Source organism: Mesoplodon mirus (genome assembly GCF_964341445.2).
Source record: "Mesoplodon mirus genome assembly, chromosome: 9".
NCBI classification, from domain to species: Eukaryota; Metazoa; Chordata; class Mammalia; order Artiodactyla; family Ziphiidae; genus Mesoplodon; species Mesoplodon mirus.
The window spans coordinates 115,093,803-115,118,789 of NC_138985.1; the positions used below are offsets into that span (position 1 = coordinate 115,093,803).

A 24,987-nucleotide genomic window follows, 5' to 3' on the forward strand; every position below is an offset into this window, starting at 1 on the left:
CGGAGGACAGCTGGCCGTCCAGGGCTCGGGCACTCCCAGCAGCTGGCCAAGCGGGCAAGGCCGCTCGGCCCACTGGGACCCCGAGAATCGGCGAGAGAGCTGTCCGGCCCGAAACGCTCCCCACCGCGTGCTGCGTGAACCAGCCCGAGGAAGGGGCGCGGAGCCCCATGTGCCTGCCCGGCCAGGCGCCCTGCCGGGGAGCCCAGAGCCGCGTGCCCTCGGTGGGGCAGCGCCGCTCGGAGACCACCGCGCGTCCGCCACTCCACAGGGGCTCAGCCTGATCCCAAGAAGTCCGTGCGCGACCCTCGAGGAGTCGGGGAGGAATTATAAGAGGAATCTCCCACCTCTGGGGTGGGGGGATGATTTCCTGGCTCCATCCCCCACCTCTCAGGATGCCTGTGGCCTGTCCGCCCCGCCCCACTGCTGGGACACATGGCAGGGCGGCTCGGACAGCTCCCACGGCCACCCTGAAACTGCTCGTGCAACGGTCCAACCGGCGTCGTCTTGATTGTTTTAATACAGTTGGGCTTCAGGTCCAGGGCAGTTCGCTGCTGTTTCCTCAAGGCCAGTTCTCGGAATTGTGGCAGCTTGTGTCACGGCTACGTCTGGTCGTCACGTAGTGAACCTAGTGGGGTCGCTTCAGAATCTACAAAGCAGCTCACAGGACGTGACTCAGCATATGATCTGCTGCCCTGAGGAGGAACTGAAGGGCTTTGACTTCAACGGCTAAACTATTATTTTGCTTGTTTCACTGTTTTCCTTTGCTTCTGCATTTTCTGACTTCTCTGATTAATTTATTCTTTAAAGTTTTCCTACAGACAAAAGGCAGGCAGAGGACACGGGGGGTCTGTCCTGGGAAGTCCCCACAGGGCCCTGCTCTGTTACAACAGGAACAAGAGAAGGACCAGGGGACCACGGTGACCGAGGGTGGAAGTGCACAACGTGAACACACAGAGGCAACCGCCGGACCTCAGACTGGACGGCCAGGCAATGCTCCTGTGGGAAATGCTACCCGGACAGGCAGCCTGGGAGGGGGACGGGGTGTTCTGCTTTTATTGGAACCCCGTGTTAATTGACTGTTCGAAACTACCTATATACATTGCTTTGATAAAGTTAACTGAGGGAAAGTTAAAAGCACCATGTCCCATAAACACAAAGTAAACACTGACCTCTACCTCGGCCAGCCCTGCAGCGAGCGCTGTTGTAGATGCCCAGAAACATCAATTAGCTAGACAGTCAAGACCCTGCCCATGCAGCTCACATTCCAGGGGTAGACAGACCGTAAGCCATACCCATAACTAGCATCCAGACTGGTGACAGATGCCACACTCCAGACACTGCCCTAAATATATGGCCTCCAGTAGATGCCTGCTAAGACCCAGTCACACACCAGGCACCTGCTAGACTTGGGCACATGGTCTCTGACCTCCTGAGTCTACAGCATAGAGCTCCCAGGGTCACATGTGCTAAGCTGCTCACCTGGGGACCTACTTTCAGACCTTGAACCCAGATCCCCTGCCCTCTTGCCCAGCGGTCTTTCTGTTGCATGATGCATCTGCATCTGTGCAGCAACAAAAAGGACACACATAAAGCAAACACAGAATGCACCCCCTCACTTTACATGTCATATGTATAAGTCACTGGCCTCCAAAACTTAGTAATTCTACTGCCAAAGACCTGGTAGCCCCCTCCCAGATCTGGCCTTGTTGGGTTGGGTTGTACTGAGTTGTTGCCAACTGTCTACATCCCTGCTTTCCTTGACACCCTACCCTATTTCTACCTGACCAAATAGCCATACGAGTAGTCAGTCTAGGGTACAACTGGAATTTTGTGGCCCAAGTGAAATAAAGTATATGCAATCTCCCATAAATCATAAAACACTGTGCAGGTACTAATAATATTTTGTAGCATTTTTACAGTCTTCTGCGTTTTGGCAAATATCCTAATAATAAAGTATAGAATACTGTCAACTAATTGGACTAGGGTTATTTACCTAAGACAGTTTAGCGCTGCAATCTGCAATTTCTTAAATGGCAGATTAGTCATTTGCACTGATTTGCACGTCCACAGAGAAATATCTTCTATGCTAATGATGTTCTTTCTAACAAACTGAACAAGTGATAATGAGGAGACTGAACTCCCCCTCCATACCTTTGGCTCTGTTGCACAAAGCACAGCTGGCATTCTAGTGTAGATGTCATGGAATTTTTAGGGTTGGAAGGTTTCTTAGAAATCATCTGGCCCAGTGGTTCTCAACTATGACTGTGCATTAGAATCACTTCAGGGAGCTTAAAAAAAAGAAGAAAAAGAAAGAACACTGATGCCGACCGCCCCCTCCCCAATTCTGATTCGACTCTGCCAGGTGTGGGCCAGAGAGGGCCGAGGTGAAGGACGGTGTGGACGGCCCAGGTGGAGAGCAAGCTCAAGACCCCACGTTACTTGGGGTGTAGCGTACAGAGAGGGAGACACACAACCCTGAGTGCGCATCTCGGTGGATTTTCATGCATCACATAGAATTTAAGGACGGGGTGAGCTGCATGTTGGTGGTGGGCAGAGAAGGCATGGGGGTGGGGAGGGTCTGCTCCATCCTCAGGTGAGCCCACCAGGCAGCCAGGGACTTCTTGAGGACAGGGCAACACTGCAGGGAGGGGCCAGGACCTGCATGGTGACCAGACCCCCGCCCCGGCTCTGTCGGATTGGCCCCTCAAGGACTTAAAACCCTGGTCATCTTGATAAGGCCAGTCCACGTCTGGACCACAGCCCAGGTAATCACTATTCTAATGCATCCATTAATCTTGTACTACTTCTAATCTCTTCACCAAGTTACTCTGTTCAAAAAACTGGACTCTTGACCTTGAGCTGGCCTGACTTCTACAGACCCAGAGCGGTGGGAGGTCTGGGGAGCCTGAGGTCTGTCCAGACCAATCCTACCACTGACAGCCCTTCAGGCAATCACGCTTTCCCCCCTCTTTCTCTCCAAGCACTCTCAGAGGATCAGTTCTATTCTAAGCAAAAATCAGAGCTGTTATTTTTTTTTTTCCAAAATGGAGGAAAAAACAGGAAAGCAAATGGTCCTCCTGTCAAACCTCACAGCAGGAAGCTGAGGAAGAGCCCTCCCCCACCCCACGGTGGAAAAGGACTGAGCCAGTGAGCCTCCTCCTTGGAGATGAAAGAAGAACCTTCTCCTTGGCCACAGGGCCAGCCTCCCTCTCCCTCTCCCGCCCCTGCCCTCCTAATAAAGCCCACAGGCCGGCCACAGCCTGATTTCCACAGGGTCTCACCCACACACAGCATCACCGGTTTCCAGTCTTTGGGATTTCTTCCAATTCTGAGAACAAGTTTAAAAGCCCCATTAACAAAACTGATTTCGAGCCAAATGAATCAAGGTGAGGCCCCTCCACAGATCGTTTTCTCTTATTCATGAAAGCGCAAGCAACCAAGAACCTCCCCGTTGATGGGTACCCTGGCCCAGGATTTCTCCAGGGTTTGGATGAGCGTGAAACTCCTGGCTCATTCTATCACTGGAATCTGTTTTCAGAGCAAAAAGACAACACCAGTCACCAGCTTGCCCAGCTAGTGCCACCAGCCCCCGCCCCAGCTCCTGCAAAGGTGCTCGCCATGCGGTTATTCTTGCTTCAACACCCATCTCACCATAAACGACCATTTCCTCACTTTTGCCAACATCATGAAGGGTTGGTTCACAAGTAGCAAATCGAGAACTTGCCCCTTGAGGGCCCATGAGGGTGATCCCCCCATGCTTCTGTGCAGCTGTGGGAAGCAAATGATGAGTTCAGTTGGAGGCACAGTGGGTCACTCCTGGGTCTAGATTCTGCCACATTCACCCAATTTAACATCTAAGAGACCAAGTTTACCACATGTTAAATGAGAACGAAATTATCTCAGGAGAAAAGAATCGCTCAGGAATGTTGCAGAAATCCCAGAAGATAACGTGTGAAAACACTCAGAAAAGTACATCACCCAATGCAAACACACTGTTGTCATGTAACCCTGTTTCAGTTACAGAAGAGACAGCGGGGCGTTACCCCACTCGGACTCCCTCACAAGCTCTGAGCCTGGGGAACAGACCAGGGCATGTTTCAAAACAAGCCCACGCCAAGCTTGACCTCGTGAAAATCACCCCTGAGTTGGACGGTAGTGGAGACCCCTGCCATCACCCAGCCGTCAACTGACACTCAACAGACCCGCCCCTGCGGAACCTGTGTGCCCAAGGGCCCCAGGACGGGCAGACGGCACCTCTGAAACAGAGGCTCACCCTGGGATGGCCCCGGCTGCTGACAGCTGACCGTCGTGTCTGCCCAGTGCCCCTGTGGTGGAGCCGGCTGGCTGGAAATCAGCCCAGGGGCAACATTTACGCCGTGGAAACTGACTGCAAATCAACACACCCCCCGGCCAAAGCTGGTTGTTGAACATTTACCAACATACCACTGGCTGAACCACTGTTAGTTAGTCCCCACATGGTTACCTAGAGATCAAAAAAGAAAAAAAAAAGTGTTTTTAAAATATATCGTCTCTAGAACTCAAGTTTAGTATAAAATTTTGCTTTAAAAATATTCCTGTGCTTTTCGCAGTGGCGTGACCACTGGCACACGCCCCTCAACTAGTCTCTGGTCGTGGCTGAAAACATCAACAGCTCGTGAACCCCAACGCCAGCTCCCAATCTCTTCCAACGCCTCCAGCAAAATGAACCAAAACTGAATGAGGATGTAGCACATTTCTCTCAAGACTGCAGCAATTCTAGACTCAGAGTCCTACTAACAGAGAAGGAGCAGCCATGAATTTGTTAAAACTTTAAAACCCTTCCTGCCACAAACCCATGTCCATCCTCTGAAGAAACTGTGTCTGTAAAAAGCTGTTTCACGGGGTGGGCGTCCCCAGGGCCGGGAGGCGTGAGCCCACTCCTGAGACAGCTCCGAGGAGGTGGGCCGATCCCGCCCCAGAACAGACAGGGTGAATGCAACCACAGGGTCTGCGCCCAGCACGGGCTGCTGCCAGTGGGAGAAGACCACACCCTGCAGACTGGACCACACTGCTGAAGCCCTGCCCCCGCCGCTGGTGACACGTTTATAATCACCGTGGCAACTGGATGGGGCGGGGGAGAGGAAAGGGTTTCCAACTCTGAGCAGGGGATGCTTCCTGAAGTGCAAAAATGCATCCCCAGACGCAGGGCTCCAGAGAAGGGCACGGTCGTAGGCTCAGGAAATCTAGGGTGGTTTGAAATGAGCTAATTACAACTCCAATCTTGGCTTCCAAAGACAGCTCAGACCATCCAACTATCTAACAGTTGATGATGATAAACTGAAAAAAAAAATGTTGTTTTAAATATTAATGTAGAAAAAAACAGGTTGCCATAAATATCTTAAAAACCAAATGTTTTAGGCACTTGAAAGGAAAAGAAAAAAACTGCAGAGCAAATACCAGTCCAATATAAACCTCAACTAGTGACACTTCTTGGCTCTGATATAATCTACTTGGCTTAATTCACTCCACCCAGGCCCCAGATGCTCCTGTCCAACAGCTCTCCTCTTTACATTGCTGACACTCTTAGGCAGACACAAGGTCTAGTACTTATAAGACCCAAACCCAAACCGCAGCATAAACAAATTAGCAGAGCCTCAGGCCAGAAAGGAAGCCCTGGTGAGCGCGGGTGCCAGGGTGTGGATGTGGGTTCTCATCCCCTCAGCCCCCGCCCACCTGCACAGCCAAGCAGCGCTGCCCACTGGCAGCTGGCCGTTCATCACAGCAAACCCTGATCCCAGGGGAAGAGGCACAGGGCCTCCAGACTCCACACACGGAATCTGCTCATTCATCAAGAAGCTATTACACACCGAGATCACCGGCGGATCCATGGACCCTGGACCCTGTAGGAGACACTGTCCATAACTGGCCCTTCGAGTTTCCCCCAGAGAAAGCTCTCAACAGCTCTGGTTTGGATATAACAGAAAACCTGAAAATAGGCTTCATCTACTAGATAATTCATTATCCTCTACTGTCTTTGCAATTAGAGATTTTGAAGAGTTAATTCGAGTAATTGGTAAATCAATCTAGAAACAGGGACAAAAGGGAAAAATAATATTTCAAGAGTGCCTTCATACACGTGCACATCCCCAGCTGGGGCACTGTCCTCAAAGCCGGTGGTCCATCTGTGAAATGCAGACACCTCCTCACAGTCCTGTTCATTCCTCCTTGGTGGGGGGGCCCACCAGGTGGAGGTGAAGACCCCTGGCAGGGCGACACCTGAGGACGGGTGGGCAAGGCGGCAGCGGGTCTCTGGCGGAAGGACGGGCTACTTGGCTGGAGGATGAGTCCTGCCCGAGGACGTCCTGGAGAGGCCTGGCGAGGCGAAAGCCCCCAGTGGGACAGCTTAACTGTTCCCTGTGGATGCGCGATGACCGGGCAACTGGGAACCGCAGCAGGTCACCTCTGTGCCCTGGGAGCAGGGGACAGGGCACGGGGCCTTGGACCGTTACCCTGAAATTCCAAGGGGCTGGGTGCGCTCAGCTGAGCCTAACCGAGTCCGGCAGTGGGTGCCCCAGGACAGGCTAAGCGAGGCTCGTCGGGCAGCCTGCTGGGGAAGAGGTGCGGGGATCAGCACGCTCAGAACCATGCTGTGCAGGGACAAACCCCCAGGACTTTGCTTCCTCAACACCCTGACTCAAGGGAAGACCGCAGACACCTAGGCCTGAAACTACACTTTCACTCCTGGGCACGTGGACCCTCTCGTGTTTATTCAGAATAAAACACCCCCGTCGTTTCCCAGTATTGATTACTGCAGTTACAAAGCCACACCAGATACAACACATTAGGGTCGCATCGACGATGCTGACGCGGCACCCCATGAAGACGCAAAGAAGCAGAGTCCTCAGCTTCCGACATATGTCTTTTAATCCCCCGATAACTGCCAGCCCAGGTGCAGGAAGAAGCAGCGGCCCGTATCTCCCTGGAAATTCAAGGCCCAGAGCCACTAAGCGGGAGGGGAGTGCGAGCGTTGACTGCGGCCTGGCGACCTGCCGACCGCCCCGGAGCTGAGAGGAAGAAAAGTGGGTCACTTCCAGGTGCAGCTTCCTGCTTCCCGAGCGGCAAGGAGGTAAGAGGAGGAGAGAGAAGCCGGGTCCTGCCCCTCCCGCCTCCCCTGCAGGGCAGCCTGGGGGACAGACGCAAAGGGCTTTTCAGAGCCCTGGGAGCCTACAGTTGTGCCCGCGCTCTGAGCACACAAGTGCGTGAGGCGGGCACGCAAATGGAGCAGAATCAATTTTAACTCATCTCCAGTCATTCACGTGAGGCTCAAAATTGCATTTCTTCTCCTGTTAACATGCCAAATTAAACTCTGCTTCACACCATTTAACTCAGTAATTAATTCCCATTCCCTCTGAGTTTTGATTAATTGGGATTTGGGAACAGAAAAAGCCTCCCGGCCACGCCGAAGGATGCAGTCCCACACCTCTGGGCTCCGGGGCTGCAGCTGGGGCCATAGTCCTCCCCACAGAGCAGCCTCGGATGACACAGATGGTTCCATCCCAGCACAAGACAAAGGCGGTGAGACCGTTCAGGCATGCTACTTGCTAGACCTTTTTCCTGAGGAAGCGCTGGGCACGTTCCACGTCAACGTACACGGGAAACAGTCTGGCAGGGCGCACAGCAACTCGTAAAAGCCGTTGCCTCTCGGTGGGCTGAGATGCGGTGGACAACAGGGTGTGGAGAAAACACACACACTTCACTTTTTATCCTATGTATTTCCAAACTGCTCATTTTTTTTTATTACTTTCTACTTTATAACAAAGTGAATCAGTTATACATATATATCTGCTCCCATATCCCTTCCCTCTTGCATCTCCCTCCCTCCCACCCTCCCTATACCACCCCTCCAGGCGGTCACAAAGCACCCAGCTGATCTCCCTGTGCTGTGAGGCTGCTTCCCACTAGCTATCTACCTTACGTTTGGTAATGTATATATGTCCATGCCTCTCTATCACTTTGTCACAGCTTACCCTTCCCCCTCCCCATATCCTCAAGTCCATTCTCAAGAAGGTCTGTGTCTTTATTCCTGTTTTACCCCTAGGTTCTTCATGACATTTTTTTTCTTCTTAAATTCCATATATATGTGTTAGCATACTGTATTTGTCTTTCTCTTTCGGACTTACTTCACTCTGTATGACAGACTCTAGGTCTATCCACCTCATTACAAATAGCTCAATTTCGTTTCTTTTTATGGCTGAGTAATATTCCATTGTATATATGTGCCACATCTTCTTTATCCATTCATCCGATGATGGACACTTAGGTTGTTTCCATCTCTGGGCTATTGTGAATAGACCTGCAATGAACATTCTGGTACATGTCTCTTTTTGAATTATGGTTTTCTCAGGGTATATGCCTAGTAGTGGGATTGCTGGGTCCTATGATAGTTCTATTTTTAGTTTTTTAAGGAACCTCCATACTGTTCTCCATAGTGGCTGTACCAATTCACATTCCCACCAGCAGTGCAAGAGGGTTCCCATTTCTCCACACCCTCTCCAGCATTTATTGTTGCTAGATTTTTTGATGATGGCCATTCTGACTGGTGTGAGATGATATCTCATTGTAGTTTTGATTTTCATTTCTCTAATGATTAATGATGTTGAGCATTCTTTCATGTGTTTGTTGACAGTCTGTATATCTTCTTTGGAGAAATGTCTATTTAAGTATTCTGCCCATTTTTGGATTGGGTTGTTTGTTTTTTTGCTATTGAGCTGCATGAGCTGCTTATATATTTTGGAGATTAATCCTTTGTCAGTTGCTTCATTTCCAAATATTTTCTCCCATTCTGAGGGTTGTCTTTTGGTCTTGTTTATGGTTTCCTTTGCTGTGCAAAAGCTTTGAAGTTTCATTAGGTCCCATTTGTTTATCTTTGTTTTTATTTCCATTTCTCTAGGAGGTGGGTCAGAAAGGATCTTGCTGTGATTTATGTCATAGAGTGTTCTGCCTATGTTTTCCTCTAAGAGTTTGATAGTTTCTGGCCTTACATTTAGGTCTTTAATCCATTTTGAGCTTATTTTTGTGTATGGTGTTAGGGAATGATCTAATCTCATACTTTTACATGTTGCTGTCCAGTTTTCCCAGCACCACTTATTGAAGAGGTTGTCCTTTCTCCACTGTACATTCCTGCCTCCTTTATCAAAGATAAGTTGACTATATGTGCGTGGGTTTATCTCTGGGCTTTCTATCCTGTTCCATTGATCTATCTTTCTGTTTTTGTGCCAGTACCACACTGTCTTGATTACTGTAGCTTTGTAGTATAGTCTGAAGTCAGGGACCCTGATTCCTCCAGCTCCGTTTTTCATTCTCAAGACTGCTTTGGCTATTTGGGGTCTTTTGTGTTTCCATAAAAATTGTGAAATTTTTTGTTCTAGTTCTGTGAAAAATGCCAGTGGTAGTTTGATAGGGATTGCATTGAATCTGTAGATTGCTTTGGGTAGTAGAGTCATTTTCACAATATTGATTCTTCCAATCCAGGAGCATGGTATATCTCTCCATCTATTTGTATCATCTTTAATTTCTTTCATCAGTGTCTTATAATTTTCTGCATACAGGTCTGTTGTCTCCTTAGGTAGGTTTATTCCTAGATATTTTATTCTTTTTGTTGCAATGGTAAATGGGAGTGTTTTCTTGATTTCACTTTCAGATTTTTCATCATTAGTGTACAGGAATGCCAGAGACTTCTGTGCATTAATTTTGTATCCTGCTACTTTACCAAATTCATTGATTAGCTCTAGTAGTTTTCTGGTAGCATCTTTAGGATTCTCTATGGATAGCATCATGTCATCTGAAAACAGTGACAGCTTTACTTCTTCTTTTCCCATTTGGATTCCTTTTATTTCCTTTTCTTCTCTGATTGCGGTGGCTAAAACTTCCAAAACTATGTTGAATACGAGTGGTGAGAGTGGGCAGCCTTGTCCTGTTCCTGATCTTAGTGGAAATGGTTTCAGTTTTTCACCATTGAGGACGATGTTGGCTGTGGGTTTGTCATATATGGCCTTTATTATGTTGAGGAAAGTTCCCTCTATGCCTACTTTCTGGCGGGTTTTTTTCATAAATGGGTGTTGAATTTTCTCGAAAGCTTTCTCTGCATCTATTGAAATGATCATATGGTTTTTCTCCTTCAATTTGTTAATATGGTGTATCACGTTGATTGATTTGCATATATCGAAGAATCCTTGCATTCCTGGAATAAACCCCACTTGATCATGGTGTATGATCCTTTTAATGTACTGTTGGATTCTGTTTGCTAGTATTTCATTGAGGATTTTTGCATCTATGTTCATCAGTGATATTGGTCTGTAGTTTTCTTTCTTTGTGACATCCTTGTCTGGTTTTGGTATCAAGGTGATGGTGGCCTCGTAGAATGAATTTGGGAGTGTTCCTCCCTCTGCTACATTTTGGAAGAGTTTGAGAAGGATAGGTGTTAGCCCTTCTCTAAATGTTTGATAGAATTCGCCTGTGAAGCCATCTGGTCCTGGGCTTTTGTTTGTTGGAAGATTTTTAATCACAGTTTCAATTCCAGTGCTTGTGATTGGTCTGTTCATATTTTCTATTTCTTCCTGATTCAGTCTTGGCAGGTTGTGCATTTCTAAGAATTTGTCCATTTCTTCCAGGTTGTCCATTTTATTGGCATAGAGTTGCTTGTAGTAATCTCTCATGATCTTTTTTTATTTCTGCAGTGTCAGTTGTTACTTGTGCTTTTTCATTTCTAATTCTATTGATTTGAGCCTTCTCCTTTTCTTGATGAGTCTGGCTAATGGTTTATCAATTTTGTTTATCTCCTCAAGGAACCAGCTTTTAGTTTTACTGATCTTTGCTATCGTTTCCTTCATTTCTTTTTCATTTATTTCTGATCTGACTTTTATGATTTCTTTCCTTCTGCTAACTTTAGGGTGTTTTTGTTCTTCTTTCTCTAATTGCTTTAGGTGCAATTGTTTATTCGAGATGTTTCCTGTTTCTTAAGGTGAGATTGTGTTGCTATAAACTTCCCTCTTAGAACTGCTTTTGCTGCATCCCATACGTTTTGGGTCGTCATGTCTCCATTGTCATTTGTTTCTAGGTATTTTTTGATTTCCTCTTTGATTTCTTCAGTGATCACTTCGTTATTAAGTAGTGTATTGTTTAGCCTCCACGTGTTTGTATTTTTTACAGCTCTTTTCCTGTAATTGATATCTAGTCTCATAGCGTTGTGGTCGGAAAAGATACTTGATACAATTTCAATTTTCTTAAATTTACCAAGGCTTGATTTGTGACCCAAGATATGATGTATCCTGGAGAATGTTCCATGAGCACTTGAGAAAAATGTGTATTCTGTTGTTTTTGGATGGAATGTCCTATAAATATCAATTAAGTCCATCTTGTTTAATGTATCATTTAAAGCTTGTGTTTCCTTATTTATGTTCATTTTGGATGATCTGTCCATTGGTGAAAGTGGGGTGTTGGAGTCCCCTACTATGAATGTGTTACTGTCAATTTCCCCTTTTTTGGCTGTTAGTATTTGCCTTATGTATTGAGGTGCTCCTATGTTGGGTGCATAAATATTTACAATTGTTATATCTTTTTCTTGGATCAATCCCTTGATCATCATGTAGTGTCCTTCTTTGTCTCTTCTAATAGTCTTTATTTTAAAGTCTATTTTGTCTGATATGAGAATTGCTATTCCAGCTTTCTTCTGATTTCCATTTGCATGGAATATCTTTTTCCATCCCCTTACTTTCAGTCTGTATATGTCTCTAGGTCTGAAGTGGGTCTCTTGTAGACAGCATATATATGGGTCTTGTTTTTGCATCCATTCAGCCAATCTGTGTCTTTTGGTGGGAGAATTTAGTCCATTTACATTTAAGGTAATTATTGATATGTATGTTCCTCTTCCCATTTTCTTAATTGTTTTGGGTTCATTATTGTAGGTATTTTCCTTCTGTTGTGTTTCTTTCCTAGAGAAGTTCCTTTAGCATTGGTTGTAAAGCTGGTTTGGTGGTGCTGAACTCTCTCAGCTTTTGCTTGTCTGTAAAGGTTTTAATTTCTCCATCAAGTCTGAATGAGATCCTTGCTGGGTAGAGTAATCTTGGTTGCAGGTTTTTCTCCTTCATCACTTTAAATATGTCCTGCCAGTCCCTTCTGGCTTGCAGAGTTTCTGCTGAAAGATCAGCTGTTAACCTTATGGGGATTCCCTTGTGTGTTATTTGTTGTTTTTCCCTTGCTGCTTTTAGTATGTTTTCTTTGTGTTTAATTTTTGACAGTCTGATTAATATGTCTTGGCGTATTTCTCCTTGGATTTATCCTGTATGGGACTCTCTGTGCCTCCTGGACTTAACTATTTCCTTTCCCGTATTAGGGAAGTTTTCAACTATAATGTCTTCAAATATTTTCAGTCCCTTTCTTTTTCTCTTCTTCTTCTGGAACCCCTATAATTTGAATGCTGGTGCATTTAATGTTGTCCCAGAGGTCTCTGAGACTGTCCTCAGTTCTTTTCATTCTTTTTTCTTTATTCTGCTCTGCAGCAGTTATTTCCACTATTTTATCTTCCACGTCACTTATCCGTTCTTCTGCCTCAGTTATTCTGCTATTGATCCCATCTAGAGTATTTTTAATTTCATTTATTGTGTTTCTAATCATTGCTTGATTCATCTTTAGTTCTTCTAGGTCCTTGTTAACTGTTTCTTGCATTTTGTCTATTCTATTTCCAAGATTTTGGATCATCTTTACTATCATTATTCTGAATTCTTTTTCAGGTAGACTGCCTATTTCCTCTTCATTTGTTAGGTCTGGTGGGTTTTTATCTTGCTCCTTCACCTGCTGTCTGTTTTTCTGTCTTCTCATTTTGCTTATCTTACTGTGTTTGGGGTCTCCTTTTTGCAGGCTACAGGTTCAGAGTTCCCGTTGTTTTTGGTGTCTGTCCCCAGTGGCTAAGGTTGGTTCAGTGGGTTGTGTAGGCTTTCTGGTGGAGGGGACTAGTGCCTGTGTTCTTGTGGATGAGGCTGGATTTTGTCTTTCTGGTGAACAGGTCCACGTCTGGTGGTGTGTTTTGGGGTATCTGTGGCCTTATTATGATTTTAGGCAGCCTCTCTGCTAATGGGTGGGGTTGTGTTCCTATCTTGCTAGTTGTTTGGCATAGGGTGTCCAGCACTGTAGCATGCTGGTCATTGAGTGAAGCTGGGTGCTGGTGTTGAGATGGAGATCTCTGGGAGATTTTCGCCGTTTGATATTATGTGGAGCTGGGAGGTCTCTTGTGGACCAGTGTCCTGAAGTTGGCTCTCCCACCTCAGAGGCACAGCACTTACTCCTGGCTGCAGCACCAAGAGCCTTTCATCCACACGGCCAGACTCGTCATCTGTAAGGGGGACCATCCCTTTGCATATCTAAACGCCCTCTGCATTTCCAATGCTGCTTTGGGAATTTGCTTCGGGGCCCAACGCCCAAATCACTCCGTCCCTTTTGACCCGACTTAACGTGGCCCTAACCGCTCATTTTTAATGAGAATGTATCCAAGTATTATCAGTATAATCCACTTTGAATCAATACATGACAAGTCAAAAAGAGAAAAGCAGGTAAATACTCCAGGATCTAACGTTTTCCTTTCTTATCCAGTAAGACTTTGCTGCCATCTTCTATCATCACAATAATGCAGAAGTGGGCTCAGGACTAACCATGATGCTCTGCTTCTTACGGGAGCCGAGTGCAGGCCGCCGCCCACTGTCCTGTGTGCACACAGCACACATGGTGTGAAAACTTGAGAAAGAGAAAAGAGAATTGCTTAAGTGGAAGAAACAGAATGGAGCCGTGGTGTTATCTTCGGGGGACTTTTTATTGTGTCCTTTATTCTTTTCTTTATTTCCAGATTTTGTAAGTTATAATTAGGAAAAATAAAGTCTTTATTTTTAAAAATCCACTCAACAGATGTGAATATAAGCAGTGAGAATTTACACGCTGTGACTCAATGCAAAGTTAGACTTTGCCATTTCCTCCTTGATCTCCAACAATCTCCTTTATTCTGCCAACTGCCACAGATGAAGCCCGTGAGTTAGGTGACACGCTGGCCCCCGACCTCGGAGCTTGTGGTGAGGGAGGTGCGCACATGCACTTTGCTCAGGGCAGAGGAGGAGGTGGTTCTAAGTCAACCAGGAAAACTTCCTGGAAGAGGAGATTTTTGGCGTTGTCACTATCATTCAATTAAATGGTGTATGTCCGCTAGAAAATGACAAAAGACACAATTTTATTTCTCACAAGCTTTGTTTTAAATAAGCTTCTCAGCATGGTATCCATCTTAAGGACTCTGGGAGTGCTTTACTACCTGACAGTATGTCTCTGCAAAAACTGGTACACTAGAAAGTTCTGGAAACCATCGCCATTTACATTTTATGGGTAATACATATTTGCTTCCCATTTTCTACCCTCCAAACAGCTATTCAGCTTTAAACCAACACACATTAAGTAAGCATGTTGTTGACTCAGGAGAAGGTGCCAAACTCTCCATTAAAGCCAAACTAAAACAGACAAACATCTTTGCCCTCAGTAATGCGCCCTTCCTGTAAGTTTCAAGGGCTCTGGACAGACTTTTACAGGCGCACAGCCCCTCGTTCCACAGCTCTGGTTCTCAAACGCACCGACCCGTATGTGGGCGTCCCCTCATTTCTTCCCCGTCACCAGGGATGCCTGTGGACGGCCAGAACGGCCCTACGCTCTCCACCCAGAACCCTCGAGGCTGTATGAGAAGGAGGGCGGGTTAGCCCCACCTGGCGCTGCCCCTCCGATCACAGGCGGGCAGCAGCCTGGTCCACGCAGCACATGCGGATGCAGCTGCGTTCAGATGCTGCTTGCAGAGGACTCGCCTTGGGGTCACGTGCCACATGAAAATCCTCCAGCAGGACAAACTGAGCTTGGATGGGGAGCCCTACTTTCTCTCCTTAGAGCTCAACAGACGTGTAAAACAGAATCCAACGCTGGAGCAGGGGGTACGGGAGGGCTGCTGAGGGCAGAAGCGGACCCTGCAGCGGGGGGTGGGGGAGAGGAGGCCCCCCCCGTCTCCCCCGCCAACCGCTGCGTCCAGCCACACTTGGCCAGCTTCTCCAAGCTCCTCCTCCTCTGCTTCCCCATCCGCAGCCGGCAGGACCCATGCTCACACCCGTGTTAGGGTCTGGTCCCGGGAGGCAGGCAGGCCCCCAAGCGGGTTCCAGAAATGCCTTTTCTGGGACGAGCGCAAGTCCTGTGGGTCACCCCAACCAGCAGAGAGTCCGAGTGAGGCCCCGACTCGGCACAGCCACTTAGCCCATGTGCCGTGCCTGTCCGTGGCCAGGATGGAGATCGCACCTGGGGGGCAGGAAAAGCGATGAGGCCAGGCCAACAGGGGCCACGGCAGGTGGGCACTGCTGGGCAGGAACCCATGAGAGAGGCAAGGCGGAGGGTGGGTGGGCGGGCAGAGGTGCTCTGTGCGCTAACCCCACGACCGGTGCCATCTGACCAGCGCCCCCCGTGGGTCCAGGGCATGTCCTTGAAGAGGAAGTGTTGTGCTCCCAGCAACTGCATGGATCAGGAAAGGACCCCTCACTCAATGGACCGCCACCGTTCATCTCCAACAGGCCTCCGTGTCTGGATGCAAACTGTCCAGAAATCAGTAGATACTTTCTGCATGCCCATGATAGCAGACCCCTAGCAGAGGAAAAGTAGTACTTCAAGACTCCTCGAAAAACTTCAACCCAGAAGGGAAGTTAAAACACAAACCCTTGAAAAAACTCCAGGCACTGAGATCCGTGGCAGGACAAGGTAGGTGTTTTGGTGAAGGGCAGGAAGGAAAGATCAGCAGGTGCAGGAACGCAGGAGGAAGGGGGGGGGGGTCTGGACGAGGGAAGAGGGCCCGGGAAAGGAAGGAGAGCGAGGACAGCGCGGAAGGCAACCCGGTGAAGGGAGGTCACCTTAAAGGTAACCCGGCGGCGGCAGCCACGTGGCAAATGACCTCAAAAGCTCGCGCTGGCCGTAGGGGTCTAGACAGGACTCTGTGGGAAGAGAGGCACTGAGGACCACAGTCGAAGTGGGTGGGACGCATGGAGGGGGAGGGGACTTGGGGGCAGGTCCACCAGTCAGGAGGGAAATGCAGCAAAGCAGCAGCACAGGTCCTTGTGAGCATGAAACCCAGAGAATCAGAAAATACTGCAGAGGGAGAGCTGGCAGGACTGGGGGTCGCTGTGCATGAGGGGTCCCTTAGGTCTAGGGCGACAGACGAAAAGGACAACTTGAAAGAGCAAACTGCAATAATTTTGGCCATTAGAGAACAAATGTAAGTGTCTTGAGAGAAAGAGATTACATCATCCTGGAACAGATGACAGAAAAGAGAGTTTAGGTGAAATCCCATAGGTATACTAAGTATTAGGAAAGCAGGTTTCCAAATTTTTTTAAAAGTAGATTTGATTCCATGGCCAGTAACCCAAAATGGGAGATGGTCAAAAAACAGATGTTATGTCCTAAAAATAAATTCTGAAGGTGTAATTATCAACTACTCCATACATAAAGAAAAACGGAAATCAAATTTGCAAAGATTTTTAAAAGATCGTGCTTCGGCTGAAAAGTGAGATGTCTGCCATGGGAGCACAAATCAAGACCGCGTGATAGAAACCGGTTTGCCAGCACATGCCACGAGCCTCCAAAGCCCCACAGACCACCACCCAGTACTCTGGGTGTGAGAATATATTCTAGGAAACCAATGCAAAATACTACTGAAAACCTGAGGCACAGAGCTCTTCTTTGCTATGATACGTATATTAATTTAAACAACAGTGGACGTATCCTAAATACTAAAAACCATGGAAATGCTCTTTAAAGTTATGTTACACCCACATGATTTGAATATTAGGCAGATATAAAAGAGAAGGTCTGCAAACAGTTATTCGTAGCATCAGAAAATGCAGATTTAGACTATTAACTGTTCAGAATACAAAACTATAGGTTTAATATGCTGGTGACTATGCAAAAATCTGTACAGGAAAAAAGGCTGGAGAAATTCCATTAAACTATTAACACAGAGGTTTTCCCTGGGCAGTGACTTCTACTTTCCTCATATTTTCTGCTTTTCAAACTTTTTAATATGAGCCCGCCTCTATTAAAAGAAGAGAAGTGGGAGGAAATGACTAAAGAAATCAGGAAGGAGAAAGAGGGCCCAGATCCAGAAGAGGCACCAGAGCGTGGGATGAGTTCCCAGGAGAGGCGTGGGAACGCGCGCACGCCCAGAGGGGCAAGTTCACAGTTCTGCTCGGGGAAGGTGGGGAAACCTCAAGGGCAGGAAAGCACTCCACCTGTTCACTTCCTGGTCAGCCGGCCAAGGCTGAGTCGTGCTGCAATGACAACATTCCCGTAGCTCAGTGAGCCGGGCCAGCTCGGTGTGTGTGTGCAGTCTGTGGCTCTACTGCAGGGACTAAGACTTCCCTCTGGACCCGGGTGGTCATGGCAAAAGCAGCTGCTCGTTGGGAAGTGGCCGCGACACCACTCAGGGTTCACTCCCCAGGAGGGGGCTCCTCCACGCACAAAGCTCTCCTGCGGCCGGGACACACCATCTTCCCCAAGCCCCTCCTCCACGGAAAGGGTAGGACATCATCAAGAACTGAGGACACAGGGGAGTGAGGATATGAGACTGAACGGCAGAGGACACAGCAGGAGAACTGTGCTTCCTTAAAGGAATCCCTTCTCTGATGCAGACAAATGGACTCCCAGGGTACTTGAAAACTCCCCCAGGTTACAAATGGCGGCCCCCCCCATCTGGGCAAACTACAGACAGATGGGCACAACTTCTCTCCCAGGATTCAGGAATTTTTCAAGGAAAATCCTGCTCAGTGGGCCCAGAACAACGTGGATCACAGAAAGCACTAGGGCTGACCCCAAACTGACAGACTTCAGAATATTCAAATCCTAAATTTCTTCCTGATCCTTTGGAGCCATGTGATTGGTCTCATTTGTAGTCTCCACCACAGCAAGCTCAGCAAGGGCTTCTGTGGGAAAGTGGACAAGAGGAGGGGTGACTGGCCACTGGTCCTCATTGCCCAGCACAGGGACGTCCTCAGACACACCCCCAGGGCCTTGAGCAGAGGCCAACATGCAAACACTGCAGCTTAACTCCCAAGAGCATGCTTTAGGAATTGGAATAGCCAAGAGAAGCAAGAGAATGGCCCACTGGTGAAGATCAAAACCCACAGACTTGGCCTCTACATCTGGCTGATAAAACGATCCTTAAAAGGCCATGTCCTCAACATCTTTATCCAAGATTTATAGCGCCATGAACTTGAGACTTATCCAGACAAAACTATCATCAGACTCTACCTCCTTGGAGTCTAGAAGCCCTATCAGAACATTATTGTCAAGTGAAGACCAGTAATCTGATCATCCCTCGGCGCTGCTTTTATTACCTAAACAGCAGTAGCCGCAACAGGAGCATCATCTTCCTGAAAGGTGGTGAAAATTGTTCTCACCTCTATGTTCTTCATGACATTTTTTTTTCTTAAATTCCATATATATGTGTCAGCATACAGTATTTGTCTTTCTCTTTCTGACTTACTTCACTCTGTATGACAGACTCTAGGTAAGACAGGAATAAAGACACAGACCTACTAGAGAATGGACTTGAGGATATGGGGAGGGGGAAGGGTAAGCTGTGACAAAGCGAAAGAGCGGCATGGACATATATACACTACCAAACGTGAGGTAGATAGCTAGTGGGAAGCAGCCGCAGAGCACAGGGAGATCAGCTCCGTGCTTTGTGACCGCCTGGAGGGGTGGGATAGGGAGGGCGGGAGGGAGACGCAAAAGGGAGGGGATATGGGAACATATGTATATGTATAACTGATTAAATTTGTTAAATAAAAATAAATAAATAAATAAATAAATAAAAATTAAAAGGACGTCAGATTCCCTTCTTTCCACACCCACCAAAAGTAAATAATGCATACATGCAGAAAGAAAAAAAAAATGGTTCTCACAAAGTGCAGTTTGTAAAGCCATTCCATGGAAATCCCATTAAGCTCCCGAAATCGGCCTTAAGAGCTGAATGCTGAGCCCGCCCTTGGGGCAGCCCCTCCGCACAGAGCCAGCAGCGGCCAAGGGCCAAGTTTCCTCAGCCAGCGGCCTCAGAATGTCCAGATCACACGGGCCTTTTCAGGCTCTCTGGGAGGCCCATAATTCATACCGCGTTGATTTTATTGCTGTTACCTAATCTCTTTTTCAAACTGACTGTACTTTTTCATAGTCTCCAAGTTGTCAAATTAAAGCATCTTATTATTCTATTTTTTCCAGTGCAATAAAACAGAATAGCTCCGTTTATCAAATTTGCCATGGCATGCTGGGTACACCAGTAGATCACAACCAGCAGCTGACAAACCCAGCTTGTGGTCGCTAAACACGAAAATGAAAAAAAAAAAGAAAAATGTTCTGAGAGCTTCCAACAAAAATACTGATTTGGTCTGCTTCTTTCAGACCTCAAGAAAGCTTTAGAAGGAAAGGAAGAAAAAAGGGAGAGAGGAGGGAGGATGGTTCCTTCACGTGCTCGGGGCCCAGGGGCCTGTGCTGCTGAGGACCAGCAGCTGCATTTCTGAGACCCCAGAAGGGCCAACTCAAGAAAGAGGCAGTGGGTGGCCTGGGACCTGACCCCAGGCTGCTCCCAGATTCGGAGGCCCGCCAGCCCAGCTGGGCCCAGTGAGGCTCTTGCTGTGGCGATGGATGCTGTTTAGGGGAGCTAGGCGGCCATCCTAGAGGTCCCCTCCCCAGCCCTAGCATTTGCTTCTCCACCCCTGGCCCCACTAGTGTTCATCGCTGGACTTAGGGGCTGTTTTGTGCCCAGGTTCTCGTCCACTTGCCCACCCAGTGTTAACCCCACCTGAATACCATCAGGTACCATCTGTCCTCCTGCCCACTCACCTCAGACACCCAAGACATTTCCATCAAGAAGCTTCCATCTGAAGCCAGAATGGGGTCTTATGCCTCCCCCAGGGCTGCCCTCTGCATGGGAGATGGGGGCTTGGCTAGAGTCGTGGCCTGCACAGGTCAGCACCCAAGGCAGCAGGCCTTAACCAGACCAGCCTTTCTTTTTTTTTACAAACTGATTTATTTTTGACTGCGTTGGGTCTTTGTTGCTGCACGTGGGCTTTCTCTAGCTGCGCTGAGCGGGGGCTACTCTTCGCTGCGGTGTGCCGGCTTCTCATTGTAGTGGCTTCTCTTGTTGTTGAGCACGGGCTCTAGAGCGCAGGCTCAGTAGTTGTGGCGCACGGGCTTAGTTGCTCCACGGCATGTGGGATCTTCCCGGGCCAGGGCTCAAACCCATGTCCCCTGCATTGGCAGGTGGATTCTCAACCACTATGCCACCAGGGAAGTCCAAGATCTGTCTTTCCAAATCAGACCCTGAAATGTCTTTATAAGATTAGTCTTATTACAAAAGTAACACGATTGCTTTAATAAATGAAGCAATGCAAAGGCACTTAAATGTAAGTTAATGATCCCCCCCCATACACACCCACTCCAAACTGTCTCTAGTTCCCCAAAAAGATACCAGTGGTCCTTTTCACACCCTTGTTCCTGGTCATACAGAGAGGGGGAAATGCAGATACACAGATGGGCTTTCCCAGAAAATTACATCACATTATAACCACAGCTCTGCAACTTACTTTTTCTACTTACTATATAATGGACATTTTCCTAGTCAGAAAATAGACATTTTACTCATTTTTAAGTATCTTTGTAATATTCCATACCATAGATCCACCATAATTTATAAAACCATTACCATAAACCATTCCCACATCACTGGATTTACGGCTGTCATGGGTTTTTGCCACTATAAATACTGTTGGACGCCTTTGCTTTTATATGTGTGAATCTCAAAAATAAATCAAATTATCAGTGTATTTTTCATTTGGTAAATATTGCCAGATTACATTCTGAGAGAATGTCACCAAACATACTGACCAGCAAAGTACGTTCAGTGCCCATTTCCCTGTGTTCTCACCAGCACTGGATGTTATTCATCTTTTAATTTTTGGCAATCTGATGCGTGTGGTTTATATTTCCTTAATTACTACTGAAGGTTAACGTATTTCACATCGTCTGTGGGCCTTTTTCATTTCCTCTTCTGTAAATTACTCTTCACATCTTCACCCACCTTCCTATGGAATTCTTTGCTTTTTTCTTACAATGTGTAAGAGTTCTGTGTAGTTAAGAATCCAAACACTTGTCCTGCCACGTTGCTGATGGTTTTCCCAATCTGTTTATCTTTTTTATAATTGTGGCAAAATATACAAAATATGTGCCATCTGAACCATTTTTCAGTATACAGCTCAGTGGCAGTAAGTACATCCACACTGCTATGCAACATCACCACCATCCATCTTGAGAACTTTCTCATCTTCCCAAACTGAAGCTCTGTCCCCACTGAGCATGACTCCCCATGCCCCCTCCCAGCCCCTGGTGCCCCCCACCCATTCTACTTTCTGTCTCTATTAATCTACTCCATTGGAATCATTGGAATCACTCTACTGGAATCATTAAGTATTTGTCCTTTTGTGACTGGTTTATTTCAGTCAGCATCATGCTCTCCAGGTTCATCCATGTTGTGACACGTGTCAGAACTTCCCTGCTTTTTCAGGCTGGATGACGTTCCAGTGTGTGGATGAGCTACGTTCTGTTTACCCGTTCACATCAGTGGACAGCTGGGTTGCTTCCTGGCTACCGTGAGTAACGTTGCTGTAAACTTGGAGGTACAAACATCTGAGTCCCTGTTTCTTTCGAGTATATTCCACCCAGAAGTGGAATTGCTGGATCACACTGTAACTTTGTTTTTAATTGTTTGAGGAGCCTCCATACTATTTTCCACAGCAGCTACACCACTTTACATTCCCACCAACAGCGCAAGGGGCCCAATTTCCCCACATGCTTGACAACACTTGTAATTTTCTGGGTTTTGTTTCTTTACAGTAGCCATCATAATAGGTGTGAGGCAGTCAGTCTGTTTCTTTTGACTTTTCTTTATAAAGTATCTTATTCCACGCAAGCATTTTAATTGTGCTTAACAAGGCCTGTTGGGCTTTTTGAAAATATATATAAGGTTAGTAAGGATCATATATTTCTACCTGTATCCCAAGAAAAGGGAGGGGAGAAGAGAGGGAGAGAGGGCGAGAGGGGGAGTGGGGGAGAAAGAGAGAGAGAGAGAGGAACCGAGTCTGACTGCAGAACATTCTGGGCTCCACACACCGGCCCCCAGCGACGTCCTGGCTGCCGGGCCACACCCCCCTGCTGCCAGGCTGAAGCACGCGGTCACTCGTGGGAAGCACAGACCCAGGGCAGCACCTCTGTTTGTTACTGCCTCCCACCCCACGCTGCCATTTCACAGCCGGCTCTTAACTGTACTAGAGAACATATCAAATATTGTCTGTCTCCATAAATCAAGGCCTGTGTGTTTATACTTACATTTAAATTGCTTTCCTTTTCCAAAGAACTCAAAGCTATTTTGTTATATAACGTTAATGTAATTCCATGCCAGGGAGGCCAGTTGGGGTTAGGGAAGGAAAGCCTCCGAGAACAGCTGTGACTTCCAGGCCTGCTTTTTGTCAAGGACAAAGGGGAGGGAACAGAGCTACAGCTTTTATCCTGCTGGTGCCACCCTAGTCTCCAATTAAATTAAACAGGCACACCTGTTTCCTTTATAATCAAACGTCACCAAGTCAGGGCAGATGACATATTTTTTTAATAAAATTATTTTTAAAGCTGCCTCCAAATAAAAGCTTCAGGAGGTACCGTCGCAAGAAGCCACAGTGGGACCCAGAGAGAGGCCCGGCCGCGCGAGGTTGCACCCCGAGGCACTCAGGCCGGACAGCCCTGCAGCGTCGCAAACCGGGACAGCTCTGGTCACAGAGGCCACACCCCAGCCCAGGCCACCGCTTGTCATGACTGAACAGAACCCCCCTCAAGCAAAGACACAAAACCGAACCATCCAGCCCGTCAGCAGTTCGTCCCCAGGGCACGCAAGCTGCAGGGACACAGGCACAAAGTTGTTCCCAGCCCTGAAATCCGCGCTCTCCGACCCAGGACTTTCTCACCCTGAATGCCTGGCGCACCTGGTGTTTGACCTTCAGCCCCTCAACAGTGTCCCCCGTGGGCCTGGCAAAGACCAGTGAGCTCAGCGAAGGTCAGGCAGAGGCCCCTTCACCCCGAGGGCCTCACTGCACTGGACAGAAGGGTCCCAGCGCCGCACGGCCTACCAAGTTGGGTCCACCCACAAGCCCTGCGTTGCACAGAGAGCCGGGTGGAGCTAGAGCACCTGTGTCAGGCGGTGAGCGCCGCCGGCAGGATCCAGGCAGGGACAAAATCCACCCCAAACACACCCATAATCTAACGACAGGGACGGGCAGTGAGGGAGGAGAGAGCCCGCCTCATGCTGGGCCACGATCAACGTGTGCACTGCCCGGATCTGCTGCCCATCAAATGACGCCGGGTCTTCTTCTAAGGGGCAGTCCCTCTGAGCAAAGGCTCCAGAGCCCGGGCCTGGGAGAACACCCTGCTCTGATACTTTAGGTCCCCGGCTTGTGGGCTATGAGCCCTACCAGAAAACATAAAGCACCAGACGTCTTCTTCTCCGCCTAATAAGAGAGGATAAGAGGGGGTCGAAAGGATGAAGCTGCAGAAGAGGAGAGACGGGAAGACTTGAGAGTCCCCAGATCAACCAGTTCTACTCCGGCACTCCAGGTTCATGGAGCCTTAACTACTTTCATGGACACTAGTCTGAGCATGATCACCTGTAACTTTTAAATACAAATAAACAGCTTTACAGTTGTAAAGCTTCTCATGAATCAGCTTAAAATACTGGGACACAGGTACAGATAAAGATACGGACACACAAACATACATCCATAGAAAGACCCTGTTCTACTTCCATTAATTTTCCATTTTCTCTCCTTTTAGTAGTGTCCAGAGAAGTTTCAGCTCCACGACGCTCTTCAGAAGAATCAAACAAAATCAGCCTCACCCAGAACCTTCGCTCCATGCAGTGAAAAGCCACGCTTGGAGTCACAGTGGGTTGGTGGGATAGAGGCAAACCCAGACCCTCAGCCATGTGTCCGGTGGCACCAGCACTTACCGTTCACGCAGGTCTCAGAGGGTGTGCACAGGCCATCCTCGAATAAGCAGCCTGGGGAGGAAACACAAAGGAGAAAGGAGTCAGAGCCTCAAGACGAGCAATGCAGCCCTCGGGGCCATGGCATATGCTGACTCCTGCGTCCCAGAGAAACAGTGCAGACCTGCACGGGCTCTGTGGGTTTGGCCTTTTTGAGATGATGTTGCATCATCTGGAAGCCAGAACAACATGCCCCTGGCTTGAGTCAGTGAGAGGGAATAAATGCAGGCCCAGCTTCTCCATCAGGAGGATGATCACCATCATCCTGTCCCTTCTGGCAACAAGGAGGGGCCGTGTGCCCGAGGGGACCTTCCTGTGAGCAGCAGAGGGGGCGCGGGGGGTGAGCCCTTCAGGCAGACACTCCGTGGCAAGCTCCCCATCAGGGCCAGGCCCCCAGGGCTCTGTGAGCATCATCATTCGGGTAGCACCTCTGGGTCCCTCTCTCAAACATCCTAACACCCGCTACGTGCACGCCTGAAGTGGACAGGCAGCCTGCGTTTGTGGCCAAGGAATGGACAAAGAGGAGGGAGAAAGGTACACGCTCCATAAAGACACCAGAAAGCGAAGCGAGTGCAACGCCAGACAAGTTTACCCACAAGCAGGGGGCGGGGGAAGGGCACAGAAGGTGGCCCTCCTGCCCTGCGTTCAAGTACATCTGCGACGCAGGGAAAGGACAAGAGAAAATCCATCCCCGGTGGGGTGACCCGGGCAGGTGAGGGTGTGAACAACTGGAACAACGGTCAGAGTGGTCCCCAGGGCCCCCATATGCTATAATCACACCTGCCCCAGTGGAGGGCCGTGAGCCAACAAAAGCCAGG

General features: G+C 48.1%; 1 protein-coding gene across 1 annotated transcript in view; it reads right to left on the reverse strand.

Moving 5' to 3' along the window:
• Positions 1 to 24,987, reverse strand: part of PTPRN2 (protein tyrosine phosphatase receptor type N2) — a gene marked incomplete at its 5' end in the record, with an annotated part of 710,841 nt that overhangs the window by 615,197 nt on the left and 70,657 nt on the right. The window contains one exon of the mRNA XM_082632697.1: positions 24,134 to 24,184. Within this exon, the coding sequence (XP_082488823.1) occupies positions 24,134 to 24,184 (51 nt within the window). The remainder of the gene's footprint in view (positions 1 to 24,133; positions 24,185 to 24,987) is intronic.